The sequence below is a fragment of the Pimephales promelas genome, chromosome 9, assembly GCF_988280905.1.
Source record: "Pimephales promelas chromosome 9, fPimPro1.hap1.1, whole genome shotgun sequence".
Lineage (NCBI taxonomy): Eukaryota > Metazoa > Chordata > Actinopteri > Cypriniformes > Leuciscidae > Pimephales > Pimephales promelas.
The window spans coordinates 23,577,427-23,602,132 of NC_142777.1; the positions used below are offsets into that span (position 1 = coordinate 23,577,427).

The following is a 24,706-nucleotide window of genomic DNA, read 5'->3' on the forward strand; positions in this document are numbered from 1 at the left end:
CATTTATATTTAGGTTGATATTCCTTATATCTATCCTGCATTTGTACCTCTGTCTACCTATATTAAAGCTACACTGTGTAACTCTTTTAGTTTATTCTTAGCTAAAAACACTTAGTTCTTTCAAAAAATATGTGTGCTCGTTAATGTATATTTATTTCGTACAATTAATAAAGTATTCTAGTGAGTGTATAATATGCCATTGAAAATACATACGGGTAGGGGTTCTAACATTGGTCGCCATGTTGCCCCTCCATCTTGAGTACATTAGCCAAAAAGGGACATACCCGTTAATTCAAGCTTTGCCTTTTGCGTTTACATTTGAGTTAACACTCATGAATGAGGTCGAACTGGAAGCCATGTTAATCTTGGACTACATTGGCCACGGTAGGAGTTAAAACGAAATCAGAATTGAGACGAACAGAAACTAATATTCACTGGATGCTCATATACCTTTTCACCGCTAGATGGGGGTAAAAATCACACAGTGTAATAATACTTCCTTGTTGTTTTTTTTTTTAAACCAGCCATAACAATTTGTGTTTTTATTGTTTTTGATAGGCTTTATTTAATTGTATAGAACACTTCTCTTCAGTTTAATTAGGTGTACCTTTTAATTTTCTTAGTGTAGTATTTATCTATTATCAACCCTACACCTAGGCCAGATCTTCCCCATCATAAACATTGTCCATGGATATACAATAACATGGATATACAGTCCATGATTGCGTCTTCACAAGCACTAAGACCTACAGGGATTAGAATAATAATAAAAAAAAAAAACCCTTCTTAAATTCTCTATAGTGATGTCAGCCAAGACAGACGCATGTGTCCTCATTAAGACAGGAAGCTCAGGGTATATGGGGCATCCTCATAATGAAGCATAATTGGACTGCTTTCACTATTTAAAATGACACTGTATGATGGTATGGGGACAGTGGAGTCTCTTGCACTAGATAACAATGTCGAGGCAAGACTGTCTCATACTGAATTTATGCTTCGGTTTGTTACACTCATTCTTTTATTTGTCATTTGCAGCTTGAAAACCAAAAGACTCCCTTAGTGTTTTACCACCCTAACATTCTTTGTTCTAGTTTTATAAATAATAAAAAAACCCCAAAAAACAGCAAGGTTGTCATGTTTTTGAGGAGGAGAAGACAGTTGAGAGTAGACGTGGTTCTCTCTGTGTCTCTCATTAATGTAAAGGACTGTGCGAGACAAGGGAGTCTCTGTTTGTCTCAGACTGAACATGACAGCTCCTCTCTTTTCCTCATTGAGAAGTACCTCCCTCGCCGGATCCTTTTTCACAGCTCTTACAAAAACCAACAGCTATAGTAAATCAGAGATTCAAAGCCACCATACAAATTCACCACACAGTGGACTCAATCACCTCCCTGTTATCGCTGTGAATGCCCAAAATGTATGAAAATCGCATTGCATTTTCTTAAAGTGCTGGTGTGCAGAGCTGCCATGGGATGTTGTGAAAGGCAGGTGTTGTTATTCATGTTTTCTTTAAGGCAAAGGTCACAATTAACAAGATATCCACATTTGGTTCTGGATCAGTACCGGTCATTTATCATATATGAATATACCCAACAGTTCAAAAGTTTGAGGTTGGTAAAAAATGTATCTTATTCTCACTTTGTCGGGGTTCTGTCACTTTTTTATTTCTTGGTTTTGTGACAGCTCTGACACTCCTGTTTTGTCATGTCTTTGTGTGGGCGCGTGGCTTCGAGTGTTCTAGAGCCACGCGCTCTCTTGTCTGTGTTTGGATCTCGACATGTCAGTCTAGTTTGATTTCGGTTCGGTTCTGTGTCGGGATTCGCACATTCATGCTCCGCGTGTTTGTATTCTGTCGTGAGTGCACAGTGTGAGCTTTCGCTCATTCTCGTGCTCTCTGTCTTGACGTGTGTTGTGTTTTGTGTAGCATGCGGTTCGTGTTTGGTGTTGGACGCGGTTTGTCAGTTCATGTTTTGTCTTGTACTGTAGCACGCAGCTTGTTTTACACTGCATGCTTTCATGTTGTCCAGTGTTGTGTGCACACGCGGCTTATGAGTGTTCGGATTAGCTGCGTGTTCATGTCTCGTTTTGTGTGAGCACATGGCTTGTGATTTATTTTACTGGCCATGTGCTTGTGTTCTAGTCATGTTTGGTGTGAGCACATGGATTGTCATTTGTTTCCTTGTGCCATGTGCTCTCCTGTCGATTGTCTATCTTGTTATCTGATTATTAGTTCATTTTCCCAACCTGTCCTCCCTCTTTACCTGCCTTGTTTACTCCCTATTTATTCTCATTGTGTTTGCAGTCCTGTGCTGGGGTGCGTTTCCCTAAAAGCATCGTTAGACAACTATGGTCGCAATTTCCATTGAACTCTATTGGCAACGACGGAACTTGTGACCATAGTTGGCTAACCATGCTTTCGGGAAACGCACCCCTGGATTATTGTTGAATGTACCAACAATGGGTCTCATTCATGAAACATTAGCAGAACGAATTTGTGTGTAAATCGTGTGTAAAGGGGTTCTGGAGTAAATTTTCGGATTCATTAAAGTGTTCGCATTTTCCAAATGTTTCCAATTTCCAGAATTCTACCCCTGCTCCCAGCCACGCGTGAATGGTGCGCTTAACATCCGAACGTTTTGCTCATTAATAAGGCTGCATTTTAATTCACCTTAATCGGGTACATATTTAAACAGCATTTTGAAAAATATTTTATATTGCAATTACATACGGTTTTTCTTTTTACTTTTATTATGAGAGCCAGTAATAGCAGATCTGGTGATCGATTGCGGTCCTTCTCCAGTTTGAATACGATTTTTCCGAAGTGAACTAATTCGTTTTTTTTTTTTTTGCTGTCAAGCTTAATGTCGAACCATTTTCTTCTCACTTCTGGGACTGTCCGATTAACAGAAGAAACTCCTTTAACTGCATCTGTAATATGCTGCCAAGCTTCTTTTTTTAGGACCTGATACACCACTATGTACGCTTGAAAATAAAATGTGGCGTTTTGAATGAACTTCTGATAATTAAACTTCAATTTCTGCATCCGAGAAATCGCATTCATGTTATTATATGCCTAGCCTATATATAGATGTCAGTGGGATATAATGGGCGGGATTTATGGTAATTGAGAATGAACGTGCACGCGCATCTCATTTACGACTGGTTGGAATTCATTAACACACACATTTCAACATCACATCTGACATTTACAAAGTATTTGTGAATCAGGGGAAGAGTTTTCGGGAAGGTCTCTTTAATCACGCAAATCACTCTATTTACTCGTACATTTACGAATGTTTCATGAATGAGACCCTTTGAATGTACCTTGAATGTTGAATGTAATGTGTGTCATGCCAAGTCAAGTCACGTCTCTTGTTTTCCCCTTCGGGGTAGTTTTTGTTTTGTTCTTGTTTTTTATTAAATAAAGCCCATTATGGTTTCCTGCACTTGAGTCCTCACTCCTCAACCCCAAACCCTGACACACGTACTGTTAATATTATTACAATTTAAAATAACCATTTTCTATTTGAATATGTACAAAAATGTAATGCATTCCTGTGATGGCAAAACTGATGGCTATTGTAATGAAAATTCATTGCCACATGATTCTTAAAGGGATACTCCACCGGGTTTTCATATTAAACGATGTTATACCATGGTCTGGGTGAATACTCGATTCTGATTGGCTGCAGGGTGTCCGTTAAAAAGTGATAGAGGACACCTAGTAAAGTAGTTCTGGTGAAACTGCCTGTTTACCATTCAAAATTAATAAATAAATGCGCTGCCTACAACGGCTGTGAGTAACCATAGCAACAGGCAGTCACATGCTCTATCATCTAACGTTAGATATTATAGCCTAATACAACAATGAGCGACTTCGTGCTATTTCTTTTAACATTTATGGAGAATATGGCAACTTTGACGACTGGTATGCTGCTGAAGAAAGAAAAAATGTAAATAAAACGGAGGAAATTACACCGCTGCTGCGCTGCTCCATTGAACTCTATTGGTAACGACGTAACTTGCGACCATAGTTGGATAACACGATGCTTTCGGGAAACGCACCCCTGAATGAGACCCTGCGGGAGTTTTACGCAGCTGTCCAGACAACCAAGGAAGGAGAAGGCTGAACGTTACAGCGTTTCAAGCCTAAGGAGCCTGAGGCAAATGACCCTCTCTTTGATCTGATTAATTTATTGCCCTCTATAACGTTAAGCGCAAATCGCTGGAGCTCAGAGCTAATTGTTTTTTTATTGTTGTTTGATTAATTGTTTTATGTGTAATAAAAAAAAAAAACTATGCCTACCTTTGTGTTTCATTAAAAAAAAATTACATTTGTGAACCTGAAGGGATACGAGCTAAGCGGACTATAAATATCTCCGGTTGCTAGATAAACAGTCAGTCAAGTTATTATTTGTAAAAACTAGATTTAGCCTAATTAAAATATAAACTAATGTTTTATTTGGCAAGTGACCATGGTATAAGCGGGTTAATGCCCTCCGAGGTGTCCATTGTCAGGTTTTAATGGACTTCGGCGGAGGCAACCGTCCTCCGCTGCGCGTCGGCCGGTTTACGCCTCGCCGTCGTCCATTAAAACCTGACAATGGACACCTCGTCGGGCATTAACCCTTACTTATTCCCTTAATTAAGACGAGCTGATGCATACCTCTCTCGTCTCAGTGCGTGCTCTCTATCGCTCTGTATTGCCGCAAAACTATGTTAGCACTTAGCTTAGCCCAGTGCATTAAATATGGGCCAGAAAGAGAAGTGACAAAACACTTCCTCGTTTTCCCTATTTGAACACAGTTACTCGATTAGTGTAACTCGACCTAGGCTGGTGACACAAAATAAAACGTTGTGTTTTTCTAAGCGTTTAAAATTGATGACTATATTGTATTGCGGAATACCATAAAAAAGTGCTTTAGAGCACTTCAACTTGGCGCAATAATACCTTCACTCGTGAAAAGTCCTCTTACCGGCTCCCGCTTCCTCGCTCTCCCCCTCCCTCTCATTTCCGTCAATGCAGCCAACATGACATGCGACAAAGCGGGAGCCGGTAAGAGGACTTTTCACGAGTGAAGGTATTATTGCGCCAAGTTGAAGTGCTCTAAAGCACTTTTTTATGGTATTCCGCAATACAATATAGTCATCAATTTTAAACGCTTAGAAAAACACAACGTTTTATTTTGTGTCACCAGCCTAGGTCGAGTTACACTAATCGAGTAACTGTGTTCAAATAGGGAAAACGAGGAAGTGTTTTGTCACTTCTCTTTCTGGCCCATATTTAATGCACTGGGCTAAGCTAAGTGCTAACATAGTTTTGCGGCAATACAGAGCGATAGAGAGCACGCACTGAGACGAGAGAGGTATGCATCAGCTCGTCTTAATTAAGGGAATAACATAGTTTAATATGAAAACCCGGTGGAGTATCCCTTTAACAAATCTGTCTGATATGCTGCTCAAGGAACATTTAGTACTATCATCAATATTGAAATAAGTCAACAGTCTGAATAAGTTGTGCTGCTTAATATATATATTTTTTTTTTTGTTGAAAGCATGATAAAAACATTTTTAGGATCCTTTAACGAACTGAAAGTTCAAAAGAAACCAACACAGTCTCATGAAGATGCGTATCTATACCACGAGTGTCATTTCTCGTGGCATTTATACGCCAAAAGTGTTTTTTTTTTCGTGTATATGGTGCGCACTAAAAAACCCTGGGTTAGGTTTAGGGGGGAGGGGGGTGTGGAGTTCGTGCGTATTATACGCAAAAAAGTGTTTTTGGCGTATAAATGCCACGAGAAATGACATTCGTGCCATAGATACGAACTTTCATGAGATCGGGCTGAAAGAAACACTACATTTGCAACAATGCAAATGTATTTAAGATCACTTTTGACCAATTTAATGCATCTTTGGTGAATATAAGTAGCCAAGTAATTTCTTTTTTTTTTTAAAAAACCCAAATAAAGCATAGCCGATACAGAAGCTGACAAGGTGCATTCACACACTTCCAGTTCCATGCAACAGAAAAAATGTCAACTGCTTAAAATTCTACAAGTACAGACAGAAGATTGATTATAATGGGAGTGATTTATCAGCTAACTGTAGGTCGTTTACAGTTACTAAGCAACAGCACAACCTGTAACAGAATTTGACTGATGTGCGGTCCGAAGTGTGCAGTGTGTCTCATCCAATTTGAATGTATAATGTTATTATTTTGTGGTTTTGAAAGTCTGATTGTTCTGACCTTTTCTGGAAAGAACATTTAAAGACAGAACCTCTTGGGACTTTAATTGAATATCCTGCTTTAGGGAATCCTATTCAGATGATTCTGTTGTTTTGATCAGGATTTGGAGGTCCCTCCCCTGCTTCGTTCTCCTGTTATAAGACAATAACCCAGAGCCACCTCTCCCAACACTCAGAATTCTAGATGTTCACTACTGTACACATTTCTCTGTGACTGTACGACATGCTGCAGAGGGTTATTATTTTCTTCTGAGTGTGAAGTGCTGAAAGACATTTCAGGCTTGTGACAGAAGCCGCTGCTGCTTATACTGAGACACTCTGATGCATGTTTACAGCCATCTCCCAAGAGCAATCACATCAGATGCGAAGGTGTAAACTACAAACTTTGAAACACCAAATAAAAGGAAACACATGAACATAGTACTCTTCAACAGCAGCAGAGCAGTAAAAACAACAAAAAAACAGATGTTTCATTTAGAGCATTATATTATGAGACTTTGCTCAGCGGCAGCGCAGATCCAATAATAGCAACAGTAAATACACTCGATTCAGTTCTTTGTCCAGAAGCGTGCTAATATCATTCTGGTCTGAAGGCTTTCTTTCTTGGAGGTCTATGAAAGCACACTTTCCAATAGATCTTTAAGAGGGCTCTTGAGTCTTTGCATGCAGGAATCGGTGAGCATCTTATATTGATTGTGGAGCCTTTGCATGGGGTCCGGCTATTGATCAACTCTAATTCTGCTCACCGATCAAATCAAGGTATCCACCATTAACTGTGAGGACTTTAAAATGTCAGCAAGACGGTTGGGGGTCATTGAATAAATTCCATTGCACATTCTTCTGAAATTGGAAGTGCAACGCGTCTATTCCTGGAAAGTGGGAGAGTGTTTGAAACAGGTGGTCCTGTTTATCAATTTATGCATCATCTATTTTAATTACTTTTTTACCACGAGGCAATCTGATTAATATTACCTCTCTACTTATAGAGGGTATTTAAATTTAATGTAATAAGAGTAATCAGAAACCATCCAACACATGAAAACAAGACTACAGCAGCAAACATATCAAACATGGCTTTGGGAAATCAAGAGAGATATTATATTTAGCTGATGCTGTATTTCATATAACAATGAACAATAGCAGCACACACAATATCCCAAACTTCAAAATCACAAAAGACAGTCTTAACCGTCATGTTCTGTTATTGATTTTTAATGCTTTCCGGAAACCATAATTGCTGTATCAAATACCAGTAACTTATGACACTTATAAGTTACTTATTATTATCACACTTTATCCTACTGTTTTATCACAAAGTAAATGTCCACTTTTCAGAAATGTAACTAAAAACATACTTAAGAAATATAAAATTAATTGAACTGCATTCATTCATGTTTTATATCAGGGGTGGAGAATGGAGAATAAGAGTTTTATCATTGTTTATACAACAGTTCAAAAGTTCGTCGTGCATTATTCACCCATTAAAAGCACTCTAACGTTTCACCGTTTGTATCACTCCGCTTGTGTCGACTGTCATGGTGGTTGAGCAAATCCACCATATTTAAAAAAAAAAATAGTACTGTTGTTGTGTCACAAAATGTAGTTTTAAGAGTTTTTTAGGCAAGAATGTAGTTATTTGGACATCAAATATATGACTAAAATATAATCATAGTGCCTATTTATTTTACAATCTGTTTAGACACTTTCGCAGATGCGAGCTCCAGGCCGTCAGCGGCCGTTCAGTGCTTATGTTCCCGCGGAGAACAGCGTCACCTAGGCCAGTCCTTTGGGAATTTGCTGCTGGCTTTTATGTAGATAGTGGTTAAAGATATGATTCTTTGTTCTTATTAATCTATTACTTGTCCCAGAACAAATCAATTTTTGCTTAAAGTCCCCGTGAAATCAAAATTGAACCTATTTACTTTGTTAGCGCATATTACTAGTCTTGTGGTGAACAATTAATCCGTGCAAGTGAATATATATTAAAAAAATGTTTTACCTTAGTAATCTTTAATCAAAATCTGAAAAGTTACTTCCGGTCTGGACGGTTTCTTTTTCTGATGACGTAGGTTTCACAGTTTGGGTGGCGAAACGCTTAACCACTCCCCTCAAACCGTTAGTTTGCTATGAGCGAGAGATGGAGAGGAGGAACGCTAGAGTAAAACCCTGCCCTCTGTTCAATATTCCGTTTCACTTGGAAATACGTCACAGCACTGGAGAAAAATCGTTTGCAACTTCCGGTTCACGGGGACTTTAAGGGTAAAATTAAGTTTCATAACTTTATATTTAGGTTATATTTCAGCCCATTCTCACTCCCAAGGCGTCACCTAACTGACGCCATGGGAAGCATTTGGACATGCTTCAATATCTGACGCTTTAGGCGCCCTTTAGCGTCAGTTAGATGACGCCCTAGGATCGCGTGTACCCTACCCCCACCCCACACCTAAACCTAACCGCGTCCTCTAACAGACGCTTTCCTTTAGCGTCAGTTAGATGACGCCGTAGGATCGCGTCATGTAAGTGACGCTAAAGGGCGCCTAAAACGTCAAATATTGAAGCATGGTCAAAGGTGACGCCTTGGGGTGAGAATGCGTTGTATATTTCACTTAAATCTTGTACTAGAAAGCTGCTTGTAAGTTTGAATGAATTGTTTGCTTGTGTTTCTTTCATATTGTCTTTTAAAAAAGGCTATTGTTGTTAATTTAAATATTGTTGTTCAATAAATATTTTTTTATATAAATAATATGCCATATTTTACATTACGAAAGGATCATGATATGGACATCAGTATGTTACATCATTACGTCATTAGATGGCGGCTTTGCGAGTGAGTCAAAACAAGAAAGTTGTTTTAGTGTTGTCATGGGAAGGACAAAGACTGAAACATTGCTTTCCTGAGCGGACATTCAAAGTGATTTTTTGCTTATAATATTATGGACATCGACCTGAAGAATGAACGATATCAGATGCAGTAATACACTCATTTAGTCAATCTCTCTCATGATACCATAATACTGTACTCTACATAACACAACACGCTTCAATGAAGTGACTCCTTCATTACTACATTAGTTCTAAAGTGTACGTTTTAGAATTAGTAACGGAGGTTTGGGTTCAACTGTTAAAATCTCAACTTGAGATTTGAATTCATGACGGAAGAAAGTAGTTCTGCGCAAAAGAGGGATTTAAAAAACACTCTGTTATTGTTTAATATTCATTTACTCATATGTGCCATCAAACTGTTGTATAAACGCAATATCACACTCGCAGCCATGCGTATCAGCACGCTGTGATTACCTACAACACTCGGCCACAGCCGTGCTACAGCCATTTCGCACAGCTACTCGTGTGATATTGATTATTTATCATCCCTTCACTTAAGAGTGGTAAGTATTAACCTAACACATATATGTTAGGAAAATACATTTTTAACATTAGCTACTAAAATTACCTTGAGGGGTACTTCCACCATGAAGGGTAGGTGTGCTCTCATTACAGTTTCCAATTAATTAAACTGCTTTCCTATAACAGCACTTCTTATTTAATCAACTTTTGCCCAAGATCAAATCCTACCCCCTTTTCTGTGTACTCACCCCCTTTTTGTTCACCCTGGTAGGTGCAAACAGGGATGATTTGCTCTAAGGATTGAGCCCGCACAGGGGGAGCAACTGAGGGTAACTTTCTTCAGGCATCAAATTCAGTTCATGGCACAAGAGGCCATTCAGCAATGCACAGAGTCGGGGCCTTCACAGCATTCCTCTCACAGCTCATTGTGAGAGGGCTGCCCATTCACCATGCAACAGATCAGCACAGCAGAGCGATACAAGAGACCTTCGATTATCCGGGACAAACTGCTACACCGTTTAAATATGACTGGGCTTCATAATGGGTCAGTGAATAACAAATGTCTTATCTTGAGGGGGGGAAAAAAAGCAAGACAGTGAGGAAAAAGTGCAAGAACATCATTGACTAATGAGCATGTTGAATTTTCCACCTGAGAGAACCCTATGAAATTCATAGAGGGACTGATTTGTATTTTCACTCCATTACAAATCCCACTGCACACCTCCAGCTCTGACAGAATCAGAGGATGAAGTTTAATGGCACTGTTTGGGGACCCTCACATTAGTGTTTGGATCTGCATCCTAATATATGTTAATAAGGCAATTACAGTATGCAATTGTTTTCATTTAATCTGATTGGTTTTCCTCAAGACCAGAGAGAAGGCATGAGGTGCTGATGGATGGGAACACACAGAATGCATGAATAGAGGATGAGGCAGGAGGGTCTATGCGTAGCTCAAAATTCACATAAAAAAAAAAAGAAAGAAATATTGGTAACCTGGGGGAGATGAATCCTTAGATTTAAGGTGAACATCTTGAATGTCCTCTCAGTATTATTACAGAACAAAGAACATTTAAAATGCTACAGAGCTGAAAGAAACCTTCCTAGTGTCTAGTTTGCATCATATTTTTAAAAACTGTATTCTCTAAACTCTATTCTCTCTATTCTCTGATGCTTTGGTGGGAAAAAAAGAAACTGAGAAAGACGGATATAGAGCAATGTTTCCTAACCTTTTTTGTCTTACATTCTCCAATGAGTAAGGCGGCTCAGAAATCATAAGAATCATGTTATTTTATACTGGATATATCACATAGCATTATAATTAAGTGGCTATTATTACAATGACAATGATGTATCAATACTTTAAGTACTTTCTAATACAACTGAGATGTATTTTAAGCATTTGGTGCACATTCTCAAAGAAAAATCTAACAATGAATTTTATTTATGGAAGTATGGCTATTCCTGATTGGGAATCATTGATACATGAGAGATATTTCACATCCCCGGTCTACATCCCTAATATACTCCTGCTGTTAGACATCTTCGTGAGCGTAAAGAGCTTGAAAGTCATTGATTAATCAATTCATTGGTAGTAAGGCTTGTTTTCATTAACAGCGCTTTGAACCTCTGTTCTGTACAACGGAAGCTGCCACACGTTGTGCGCTTTAAGACTAGAAACACAAATATCTTACAAGCTACGAGAACAAAATGACCCAACATAACTGACCGACAATCCTCAAAAAATCCGCAAAATAGATATTAATTCATAATGATCCGCATTATAAGCATAACATAACGGTTTCATGATGTATCAGCAACGAGGAGCTCGCGTTCATGACGCATAATTGAGATAATTGCACGCACAGTATTACAAAAGAAAAAAATAAAGAAAAAAATACGTACATCTGTGCATTAAAATGTGTTTAATTTGATAATTGGGTTATTTTCTAAACACGCGCGTTCGGCGCAACACAGATTGTTTTGCGCCTGGACCCTGCACTTTGTGTAGTTGTGAATCATATAGGCCTATCAATAATACATTAAAAAACGATTGCCATGCCAGATATATTAGTGTTTAATACAAATAAGATCGATTTAATCTCCGCGTTGTATGCGCAACAGGGAGACAAAACTTTCACATAGCCTACAGACTTCTTCATTTTATCATTCTGCCATCAACGCAACAGATAGACATGAATAGCAGCTGCAGTGTGTTGATATTCACTACACACATTTTCTCCACACTGTAAAAATGGGTTGTACTCACAAGCATATGTCATGGAGAAGCTATTCCCCATTTTGACCATATCCACTTGAGGTACCAGTTTAGGGATATCCTGGTGATGCGAGAGCGCAAACCGAAACACTTCATATTCGTGTGATTCGGTTGGGAACAATCCTCCTGTGAGGAGAGATAAATTGCAGATTAGGCTACGTTAAAACAACACATGCAGTTTTCTGGTAAAATAAGTAAATTTACTAAAACCACAATTACGAGTATTTCTCCATTTAAAAAAAAAAATGTATTCATAACGCAACATTCTACACTCCAGCCTTCACTTTAGTAATTCACTCACCTATGTTGATATTACTTGGGAAACTGGAACCGAAGCACAATCCCAGAAAACTGGTGCAGAGCAGTGTGAGGCTTCGGTGCATATTTCCTTTTGCATTAGCGAAGAAAAAGAAAGCCAAATCCCAAGCATGGGTATGCGCGGGGTGTAGAATATCTCTTCTGGATGCTCTCACACTATCCGCACATCGGCGAGTGAACAGCGTGGATATACAGGTGCACCTCTTTGCGCGTGCTGTCCTCTCTCGCGCTGCGTCCTTGTGTGTTGCGCTCCCAGCCGTTCTTTCAGCACGAGCTTCCTCTGAGAGCCGCGGATGCGCGCGAGAGAGAGAATGAGTGACGGACCCCTATAACCGTATTCCACTCCAGTGCAACACCGTGTGTGGACTTTCTTCTCACGTTAAAGATTAACCACTTACTGTATGATTTATTTACCCAGCTGACTTTCTCGCGTTAAACTGCGTCTTGTTACGCACCAATGATAGCGAATTAACGCGTAAACAAACAAGAGCGTCTAGTTTGAATAAAGTAATGGCAAAATAATGGCGTACTAAAATAATGTCATTTTTTAATAATTAAAAATAAACTATTTTTTTTTTAGTTTGACAACAAACACACGGGAAAACACAGCATAGTTCAAAACAAAATAATAATTAATCATTTCTGAACATTGACTCTCAGTCTTTATCTACATGTTTCTCATGTTTTCTCAAAACAATTCATAAAGTATTTAAGAATATAATATCATATTTCTAATATGGGCACATTGTAACACAGTGTTAACATGCCCCAACAGCACAACTGGGGTTAAACCATGCTAGTCTTAAGAACTTTATCAACTGTTAAACAACAGATTTGGGATTTAAATAATATCAGATTTGTCTAATTTTAAATAAACACAGAACAAAAAAAAACTTCAAAACTTCAAAAAAATGAACTTATAAGAAATGTACTTTTGCTGTGGTTAAATAAATGTTCATTGATATTTTACAAAGATTTCTAAATTTTTGCACATTTTTTTCTTTATAGTGTTGAAATGGCATTTAGTAAATACACCAAGCTTTGTCATGCTGACATGTGTGGAAGTATTTAAAACAAGTGTGTTACAAGTAACCCCATTACGTTGTGCCCCGCGCTCCCCTACATTCAATGTTAGGAAGGTCACTTTAGAAATTTAATTGCTCACTGTTATAAGTTGCCCATTATAAATGTGATTTAGATTACTTTATTTGGATTACTTTATCAATGTAAAGCAATTTCCTTTCAATTTGATTAGTAACTATTTAATTACACATTTTACCTCCCATAATACAACTAAATACAATTACATTCATTTTGTAATTCAATAACATAATTTCATTACCAGTATCTAGTCACTCCACCCAGCATACAGTTTGTTCTAATATATATATATATATATATATATATATATATATATATATATATATATATATATACATACATACATACATACAAATACATACAACTGTCCACCTCAAAAAACATTTTTCTCCCTAAAGATTTACTAAAGAAATTCTGTGAAATGGAGTTCCACATAATAACAAAACAATTACGATAAATCATACTTAATTAGTTGTTTTGTGATTAGAGATTTTAACATTCATTTCTGGAGGAAAAAAATTGCTGGTAGTTAAAACTAATGTAATATGATATGTAATGCAATCATATCATGTTGCAGGGGATTCCAAGTAAATTCAAAGGCCCACTTTATGGTTTATCTTCCTTGGTTCACACAATATTTAAACTTGGAGTTAAAATTGTGATGTTTGAAACATGCAGGCTCAGGCATTGAAACCATCCTTTATGATGTTGCTGGGCAATCTCTACCACTTAAAGCTGCACAGCCAGCTTCACAGCCACTTTGAGCTGGAGAGAGCAATGACAAGATTAGAGCTTTCGGGCTGATTCAGAACAACAGTGGGTTATTTATAATCCCCTGCACTTTCAGTGTGATAGAGATTACCTGGCAAACATTGCAGGAAACAACATGCCAGTCACTGTCGCAGCGTCACAACAGTAATTCTCAAACACGAGCCCTTCAAGATGCTCATATTCTCATGGATTTATGTGCATCTTAAATGATCACATGTCTGAGCATACAGTAAAATTGGCATATGTATTTGGTCATAGCATTATCCTTGGTGATGAGCAAACCTACTTGGCCTCAGCTCAACCAACTATAGTTTTTGCAGTGAAACTATATTGGCATCAGGTGTATTAAAAGCAATGTGGGCTTAAATGTTATCCACGTTACTTTGTCAAGTCTTTTGAGAAGTTCCCTACTTGTTTATGAAAAAGGGCTGTAAATCCTGTCTTTGACAATTAGGATTAAGGATAAGCTCATTTATCAGACCTCGGCAATTTCTCTTCTCTGAATAATGAAAAAATTGCTTTTCCTTTTAATATTGTCTCATGCAAAAAGAGGACCCAATTAACATATTTTCACTGACAATACAATTTAAGCAATTTAATGGGTGTGGGGTGAGAAACAAGAGTCCTTTTTTTTCTGTTCTCAATTTAACACGCAAAATGCACCCGTGATAAAACATGATAGGTATCTGGCTGCTGTGACATCTTTGAGGAAATCTGGTGAGATGTAGCACTGCAGAAAATGAAAGAGGACTTTTGAGAACTTACCATCTGCAAAGTGTGAAAGAGAAGGTATCATTTATTATAAATAAGTTCAAGAGGAAGGTACACATACAAATGAGGCGAGATAAAGCACATGGGCTGCAATAAACCACACCAGCTTCTTACCATGAAGCTCAATTACTCATTGAAAAGTGAAAAGGTGAGGAGGCCTTTCTCATTAAGCCTGTATAATATTCAACCCAAAAGACCTCTATTAGACATCAAGGCAAAAGGAGCAAGTAGGCTTGGAAAATGATTTGCAAACATTACGTAAGATGTTTTGATTATTGTACACACAGCTTGTTCTCTCTGGCCTGTACACTCTTCTCTGGGGCCTACACAATTAATATTATCTCTTTTTCAAGATGATGTCTGCTGTCAAAGAACGTCTTGGTTACTAACCTAACCTCGGTTATCTCTAGAAGAGGGAACGAGTGTTGCGTAAGCTAGCTTTTGCTATGAGAAAACCTCTTTTTTTGAGAATACTGAAGCCAACAATCTAACCGACGGCTAGTGCTATGACTTAAACCATTTACACAGTCAGTCAATGCACAGCTCAATCCCGACTCAGAACTACCTAACTACCTCAGAACACGCCTTATTCACGGCAGCGCCATCTTTGTTTTTTAATGAGAATGAAAGCGAGGCTGTGAGGGATAGACTTGCATCTCTTCAATGGGCTGTACTGTTATTTCATGTGTTTTCGGATTGTTCTGCTCATGAAACACTGGAAAAATATCTTTCCAAGAAATTTCAGTTGACAAAAAACTCCCGACAATGTAAGTTGTGGAAAATTGTAAGTTATATAGGAGCTTTATTCAGCTTATTACAGCGGATGCCATTGGAAACACGGTAAGTCTATCCCTCACAGCCTCACTTTCATACCTGTCATGGCGCTGCTCTAAATAAGGTCTACTGGCTAATGTTTGAAGATACAAACATTTGCATGTTTAAGCATTATGCATATACCACTAATCACATATTGCCTCCCAGAAGGTCATATAAACAGACAGACAGATTATATTAGATGTTTTGTATGTCATGTTCTGTTTAGTTAAGGATTGTGGACTAAATTGGTGGCTGCAATTAAATTGGACCAAAGACTGTGAATACCAAGAGAGATTACATGCATAAGAGAAACTGCAGCAAAGTCTTCAAAATAAACTTCAAAATAAAAGAGCCAATCGCCAATCGGTGAAGTCATCTAGTCACTGTAACGACATCAGCTGCCGTTAGATGCTCAGGTTCCAATAGAAACAGTGAGTATCCTGAGATTTTTTAATGCTATTTGAAGATAATTAACAACATTTTTGGGTCAGTTTTTTTGTGCAACACATCTCAAAATCCAATCAACCACCAATAGAACAAAGTCCCCTCCCTACATTTTTCTCTTTTTCGCCAATATGTTACACTCGGATTTACTTCACAATATGGAACACAGATCTGTTGCTATACTTCCATTTCATCATGGCTTTAAATACAAAGTTCTGTCATGAAAAACTGGATGGGACAGGCTGATAACACGTCTTTCTCTATAGGGCACATCTGATTGGTTCATGCTGTATCAGTAGCCAATGAACTTGTGTGCTCAACTTTCAAATACTTGGTTAGCATTTGCTGTAGCAGTTGCAGCATGCTTTAAGACACTCTACCTACCTTACCCAGCCCCAACTGTATAGATCTGATACGGATAATTAATGTGCAATATATTGTGCAGCAGCAGCATGTCTTGCATGCATTGGCAGTAGTAAGTCCAGTACTTGCTCTACAGTAGCAGCAGTGTAGCAATCTATTCAGCCAAGACCAAAAATATACAAGTGGTACTCACTGCAGAGTCAAATAATGACCAGCTCCTCCTCTCTGAAGCTCTAAGGGGGTGGAGGGATTGAGTTGTGGGTATGGGTTAGGGTGTGGATATTCTAGCTCTACCCATTAGGCCCAAATTACATTCGCTCCTCCTCGGTATCAATTGCCATGCCAAACACTCAGAGTTGTCATGACATAAATATGGATTTGACAATCAGTTTTTGAGATTTCAGTATTTCATGCTGATATAAATTAGTCTTGCATGCTCAAAATAGCTATTCGGAAGTACTGCAAACAGCCGCAGAGTGAACTGACTTTTCCTGAAAGGGACTTTGGTATTATTTGAATTGTACACTCATAGACAACATCAGTTTCTCATAATTATTTTTAACTGTTAGATAAGGACTGTCCCTTTTTGACTTGTTGGACCAATATCTCAATCCTAAAGATCAATATGAGGCAGGGAAGCATGTTTAACTTTAATTGTCTTAATTGTGAGTATTAATGTGCAACTTAATTAGACTTTGTGATCAATTGTGTTGGGGGTTTTTCTTAGGATAAAGATCTGTACCTCTAGAGATTCAACAGAACATGTAGACATAGCCAGGAAAAGATGTATACAGCAAGTTTGCATAAATTGTTATGGTAATAGTTTTACGACTGAATTAATTACCATATTTGATGGACTGGAGAGAATTGCCTTATCAGACTAAGACTATTTTTTGGTTGAACTGTCTCCGGATCCCTTTGTTTGCATGTGGTACAAAACATAATTTTTCTATTTTTGAATATTCTGAATCATGGCAAGTCTATAGGGACAAATTACACAGTTAAGAACTATGATTGACACCAACTGACGGAAAGGTAGAAAACAAAGGAGTCAAAGATATGTGTGTTTGGCATTTTTTAAAGGCCTAAAACCCCCATCTGTCTCTCTCGCTTATTCCATGTTCCCACAGGTATAATTGTCTTTCCATCCCGCTGCCTGCCACTGGATGTAAGGCTTTCAGAACGTTACCGCGGTAATACTGATTGATGGAGTCGATACCTCGCCAGGTTCCAGTACATCGAACACCCCTGCACACAGACATGACAAATTTCAGGAACAAATTATAATCGCTTGACTCATGATAAATTCCTTCAGGGAAAATAGAAATATTGTGAATACTATGAACTTTGCCTGCCATATGGCCATTCATTAAGTACACTCATATTGAAGAGGAGGAGAAAATAAAGACAAGGTGAAGAGGTGGAAACTCGATGAGGATGGATAAAAAAGAGAGATGGAGGATATTTGATGGGTAGATTTAGAGGTGTGTGTATTTATATATATATATATATATATATATATACTGACGAACAGCTATTACTTCTGACCTTCGTCTAGTCTTTGATCCATATTTTAAAAAGCAGTCGAAATACAACAGTTACGTAACAGATACGTTCACCCTTGCTAATAAAAGGTGCAGGAAACAAAGAAATTAATGTGATCTGCAACAGAGACATGTGGCTGAAAGAGAGAGACACGCTGTGGTTTTCAGCCCAAATGTGAATATAGTTGACAAGCATTAAAAATCAATCAAAACAAATTAATGGCTGACAGCAATAGCTAGGTTTTGTTAAATGGAATTGGACTTGGTTGCAAAGAAGTCATGAGGCTAATAATGAGTGCCAATCACCACGACTGCCAATCATTGGGCCTCTCCAAACCCCACAGCGACCTCAGAAAGCAGAAGGGTAAACATGTATTTGATGGGGCCCAAACAATCGACCAATAAATACTAGACACCAGTGGCATCACAATCCTAAACTATGGCTGTTTGTTTCTGAACCCTAAAACAAAAATCAAAAACTTTTTAGTATGACAGTACCTCCCAAAGTACCATAATATCATAATGAAATAGAACAAAAATTGAAGAGAAAGAAAAGTGAATATTTTATGATTAGCATTCATAAAATTACAATGTACAATGAATTCAATTATACAATCACTTATAAAGATCAATTACAATTGAAGGGGCGTTTTTGTGTAGAAATGCAAGGACAACAGGGCAGTGGAATAAAAAAATTTTTTTTTTTACTTGAGAAAAGTCTTTTAACTTGAGAAAAGTGTTTTCAGAATGGTGTGTCATGCATGAGATGTGTATGTGTATATTAATCTTTTTTTTATTTACCATGCTGTTAATTTCCTATAAGGTATTTGATTGACTTATAATGATAAAACTTGTTCCACTCTTTCCAATTACTGATTGCTGGCATGTCTACAGTAAGTGGTGGTTTGAATGTTGGTTTTAATGTGACAAGAACAAGAAGGCAGAGAAAGCCCGACTGGACGGAGGAACAGTGTTTACAGTTAGTGGATGAACACAAGGCCATCCTTAAAGGAAAATTCGGGTCGGGTGTCAATCTATAGCGTTTTATTAACTCACTGTCATCCACTGTCTGCAAGACATTTCTTCTCCCTCCTCATCTTTCTGCCATTTTCTCCTCTGCTAAAGAAACTCTTAAGCCTCTTAAAAGTCCTCATCCGTACTCCTAACAACTTTGAACTTAAGACCTCTTTTAAGGGTTAAGAGACTTTCTGAATTACTTTTTCTTTAATTTTAACGGTAAACGCCCACCTTTCTAAGAATTTTCTTAGAATTTTGTCACTAGGAGCTATTCTTTGCATTAAGTTTCTTTATACGGGCCCTGAAAAACAGGAGATGGTCAAAGTCAAACCTGAAGAGACACAACCATGTCATGCTGTATACAATACAGCAGTCACTGCTGATTTCATCCATCATACAATCACTTTTCAAACCCTGACTGTGATATAAGAGTCTACGTAGCAACAGGCGAGAACGCTGGGAGGCCATATGAGGTAAACAAAGGTGCTCTTTTAGCGTATCATGCCTTGTGCACTGTTTATGCTGTGCTAGCACCTTCGCAGCCACCTGAGCTGAAGGCTCGCATGATGGAGGTACTGGGCCCTCATTTATTTATCCAGGGAAATCACTGGCTGAGAAATCAATTAGTGCCTGTCTGTGTGAGTATCGCACACCTGCCACGGCCAAGCAGGATGGTTCCTGTTCATTAAATCGGTTCGCCTAATGATCTCAATCGTTTGGCTGTCTGAAGCAATCGCCTTAATGCCATACAAAAAGTGAACGACAGGATGAATGAGTGAAGAGAATTAGAGAGAGCAAAAGACCATAAGGACTGATTTCATCCTTCCACATACAGGTTTTGAGCCAGTCACCTGACACATAAAGCTATGATGAGACCAATTATTCTGAAGCTTCAGGAAAATGATGCCATGACCAACTAACAACACTGACATGAAAGATAGACAGATGGAAAATGTATAGTCAATTTTATGGATTTACAAGTCTTCCACCCCAAAAAAAAAAAAAAAGAAAAAAGAAGAAGACTCAAACATCTGCAATGTAAATTATGCTAATTTATGTGTTGCATGAAAAAAAAAAAACTGAACCCAGGGCCATTTTAAATAATGGCAATACAGAAATATGTTTTTTAGCTAAAATAGTTGCAGTTATGGCATCTACTAGTAGGGGTATAAAAAGGGAGAGGGTGCCATAGGTTTTTTAAACAATCAGAATTATTCTGTGCTTGAGAATTCAGTGGTGGAACCCAGGACTGAAACGCAGAACACTGAGAAATATCTGATATTTATTAGAGCGCCTTTATATAGTTGCTGTGTAGGAGTTTTCTGGAAACCTACATTATGTACATATGTGTATTCTGGAATAACGCACGTTTTATTTCCCTTTGAGACCATTGTTGTAAAATGATCCATCATGCAGCCAAGATTAGACAATTTCCAAACTTAAATATACAGTAGTGTGAACTCCACCCACTAACCATAAAAGTAGCTAATACAACTATGTTTACATATACTGTATCTTATAATAAAAAGACACTTTTTTGTGAGTATCTTAGACTCAACACGTACCTTCATCAGCATAAATTCAGCCCATGTTCTTCTTTGCCTCAAACAGCAGTATGGCCTACATTTTATATGAGGTTGGGATGTTAAACAAGTCCTGAAATAGTTTGCAGTGCACATTACAGCACATATTAGCTTGGAATTCATTTAAATAATTAAACATGAACGGAAGAGACACTGTTTTGTTTGTAAGAGGAGTGCTCTGTATTCTTATGGCCTGGATGACCTTTTAAATTTAATGTATGCGTTTACTGCACCTAAAGGCATGTAAAGCAGGGTTCAAGTCTTCTTGTTCTGTATTAACATGAAGTTAAAGCTCACAGATCTTGTAAAGGTCTCATGCCAATTACTGGGGGTCATGAAGTGAGTCATACTACAGTAGCTCTACAAGCACAAATATACCTATTTAGGAGTGGTGTTTTCTCTGAGGGAAAAACATGAAAATACTCGGCAAGACAAAAAAAATATTACAAATTCTGAATTCAAAAAGTGTCTCAAGTTTTTATAAAAAGTGACTGAAAAGTGACTTTCCAACAGTGACACCAGATAGAGATAAGGATTCAGGGGAAAACAATGTGTCTTTCTACAGCCATCAAGCTTATTGCGTTGTCATTGATATCCTAAAATCTGACGTGAATGTAAGGGTGCTAATGGTGAAATTCGGGTGAAAACTCACATGTGGGGCCTCCACTACTCTATTACTATCATCAACATGTCAGATATTGCCTTTCATATTCATTTTCGATCCACAAATCGCCTGCAGGGGTCCAATTGGCAGAAAGTGTTTTAAGAAAGTATTTAAAAATAGTTACTACTAAAATAAAATCTAAAAAAAAAAAAAAAAAAAAAACTTAATTATTTTACCGCCTTGAGGCGATCTGTATTTTTTAATAAAAAAATATATATTTATTAACTACATGCATTTAATAATAGTGAACACAGTTTATTGAATTAAGCCATGCCAAAGGCTAATTAAGGTACTCTATGGACAGACTAGTTTAAAATACATTGATCATCAATCAATGCATAACGATTTTTTCTTGCAGAGATGAAAGTTTATGAAAAGATCTTTCAATTTGACATTTGCAAAAAAAAAAAAAAAAAAAAAAAAAAGTTCCCTGGTGGGGTGTTTTAAAAACTTCAAAACGGTAAGTATTTCAAAGTGAGCCTCTGAAAATGTCTTAAGTGTGTCATAGTAGACTCTGTAATTGCTTCAAAACAAGAGCTTGGTGTCTGTGTATAGCCAAAGGTCAATATTAAAGATCCCATTCCCGGCTCCTCAAAGGGCTACATCACGGTGCAGACATTACAGAAAAGACATTTCCCAGAGCCCGAAACATCTTTGAGTTTTATTGACCCGCATAGTTTGTGTCAGCAAACCCATTACCTGACTTCACGACAGTCTTCCATGCGGCGTAAAACACGGTGCTGTCAGGTGGTGGTGTTGATGGAGAGAGACCTGCGAAGCTTTGTCAACAAGGCAGACAAGTGCATGGATGGATGAGAGGAAGCAGGCCACCCTAGAGGAGTGTCAGAAGAGAGAATCGTCAGTGTCACTCCACAGAGAGAGCGAGACAAGCGTTCCTGGCACATGCTCAGATCCCTGCTGAATAAATAACCAGAAAAACAAAGAATTACCTTATTGTACACATCATTGATCCAGGAGTATTTCACCACCACTCTATCCCAATCACAGTGTGCACATGTTTTCTCATGCACATTTTACAGCTTGTTTGAGACACAGATTTGGCACATTGCCCAACAGAAAGCTGCTTGGTTTGAAAGCGACTTCTTTGTGAGCTGTGTTTAATACATTGCTACACTTTTGACAATTGACTATGTGCACGAGAAAAATGCTAACTTCCGCCTTGAGGGCGGATGTTGGGTACTTCGGTTCCGGTTGCCGTTGTTTACATCCTACATCAGTGGACCGGCTATCTAAAGCTTAGCTATCTAAATATATTTGTTTAAAACTATGTTCGTTTGTTCATTGTCAAGTCAACCAACACAGTTTTCACTCATATTTGGGTGGAGCCAGGCGCTGCTGCATTGTGAAAAGTAAACGATATTTCACACTTTGTCACCGCACCCAAGCAGTCGCTTCACAGAGTGGAGCGTTGCGTATCCATGACAACTAGAAGGATTTTTTAGGCTACTAATACCCTTTAACCAGGAGAAGCCCCTGGGTTTAGAACCTATTTTGAAAGGGAGACCTGTTTAGAAATATGTGTGAACAGCCTAATATGTGTTAAACAGCCTAACTTGATAACGAACGAACCAACGTCGGATACCTTTACTCCCTGTATGACATGTATAGTGGTTGTCAACACTGATCTATATGACGATAGTGGTTGTCAACAACATAGCCTCTGAACATCATAAACAAAACAATGGCCAACACAAACTGTTCTGGAAAATGCACTTTCTAACGCATGATTTCGCATTTTATAATGTATAGAGATAACAGTTACCAAATCGCATAGCTTGAGCACGTAGCATGGCAACATTAATGTCCGAGTGATTCCACGTGTACCGCGTATGTACACGCCGTCAAATGTCCGAGCGAAACAAAACAAAATGTAGATCTACATCTGGGGAGCGATATTTATTTTTTCCTAGGATGGTAGGAGTGACGGGTAGGTTGGGGTTGAGGTAGGTCATATGCTATATATATATATATATATATATACACTGTGTATAATATATATATATATATATATATATATATATATATATACAATAATAACGTTAAGTCAACGGTATTCATAAACACGCTGAAAAGAGATTATGCCTGTTGATAGCATGCCAAAAATACGTGATACGTGTCATACATACGCAATTTCATGAGATCAGTCTGAGCATGGATGTTGTTGTGACTTAACGTTCCCTTCAAAATGATGCAAATACTGAGAAATGTAATATTTAAACCCCTTCTCTCTTGCTCTGGGGAGCTGGAGGAAAATCATTAGCCAGTCGATGAACATAATCGACTGTAATATTCGGTAAATGTTCAAGACATCTGGAGAAACATACATCCTCTACGTCGTCCATCAGGCTACCGGAAACTAGACACCCCATATCGGTTTCGCAGCCGGAACTAGCATATGCTAACGTGCACATAGTCCATAGACCTTTTTTTTGTCTGTGAAATTTCACTAATGTGACTGCACCTTCAGGCTGAGTTCTATTCATAATTAACAATGGAAAAGCATTTCATGGAGAATTAAATGGCATGTTATTATGCTAATTTATCACTTTTATGAGCAACACAATATTTATGATAACTGCCTCAGATATTCACTTGCTAGCATTGAGCAGAAGGAGTAGTGGCCATCATTCTATATCGTCTTTTGTGTGTATGAAAATCACCTTACACTTTCAGAAAAAAAAAAAAAGGAACAAAAGCTGTCACTGGGGCTGTACCTTTTCAAAAGGTACACTTTTGTACCCAAAGGCTGCATATTGGTACCTTAGTGGTACATATTAGCACCTAAAATGTACATATTAGCACCTAAAATGTACATATTAGTACCTAAATGTACATATTAGCACCTAAAATGTACATATTAGGACCTAAAATGGACATATTAGCTCCTGAAATGGACATATTAGCTCCTGAAATGGACATATTAGCACCTAAAATGTACATATTAGTACCTAAAATATACATATTAGTACCTAAGTGTACATATTAGCACCTAAAATGTACACATTAGCTCCTGAAATGGAAATCCCCTAAAATGTACTTAGCACAACTGGACATATCAGCACCTAAAATGTACATATCAGCACCTAAAATGTACATATTAACACTTAAAATGTACATATTAGCACCTAAAATGGACAAAAGTTTTCCTTTTGAAAAGGTACAGCCCCAGTGACAGCTTTTGTACCTTTTTTCTGAGAGTGTATAGCCTATGAGTGGAAGCAAATTAGCAATCAAAGCTTCACACATTTGGAACATGTAAAATCCCCTTAAGAGTTGCTTCGAAAAGATTTTTTTAGCACCGCAGTAGAACCTGTGGGTAATTGATTCTGATTTAGTTTGACAAATCTCTCAGGTCATCAAATGCCGTTTGGGTCATACTAAACCAGAAACATTATGTATATCTGGCTTTTAAATATTGGTG

The 24,706-nt window shown here is 37.9% G+C and overlaps 1 protein-coding gene across 2 annotated transcripts in view; it reads right to left on the reverse strand.

Annotated features, from left to right (window-relative positions):
* The window catches only part of gria1a (glutamate receptor, ionotropic, AMPA 1a), a 75,417-nt gene extending 63,127 nt beyond the window's left edge, over positions 1 to 12,290 (reverse strand). The window contains exons 1-2 of one of the 2 annotated variants that reach the window (XM_039664584.2): positions 12,174 to 12,290; positions 11,864 to 11,998 (exon numbers count right to left, since the gene is read on the reverse strand). In XM_039664584.2, coding sequence (XP_039520518.1) covers positions 11,864 to 11,998; positions 12,174 to 12,255 — 217 coding nt within the window. In that variant the 5' untranslated portion in view covers positions 12,256 to 12,290. The remainder of the gene's footprint in view (positions 1 to 11,863; positions 11,999 to 12,173) is intronic. The other variant, XM_039664582.2, reaches the window with a different exon arrangement.
* Between the last annotated feature and the right edge of the window lie 12,416 nt (positions 12,291 to 24,706).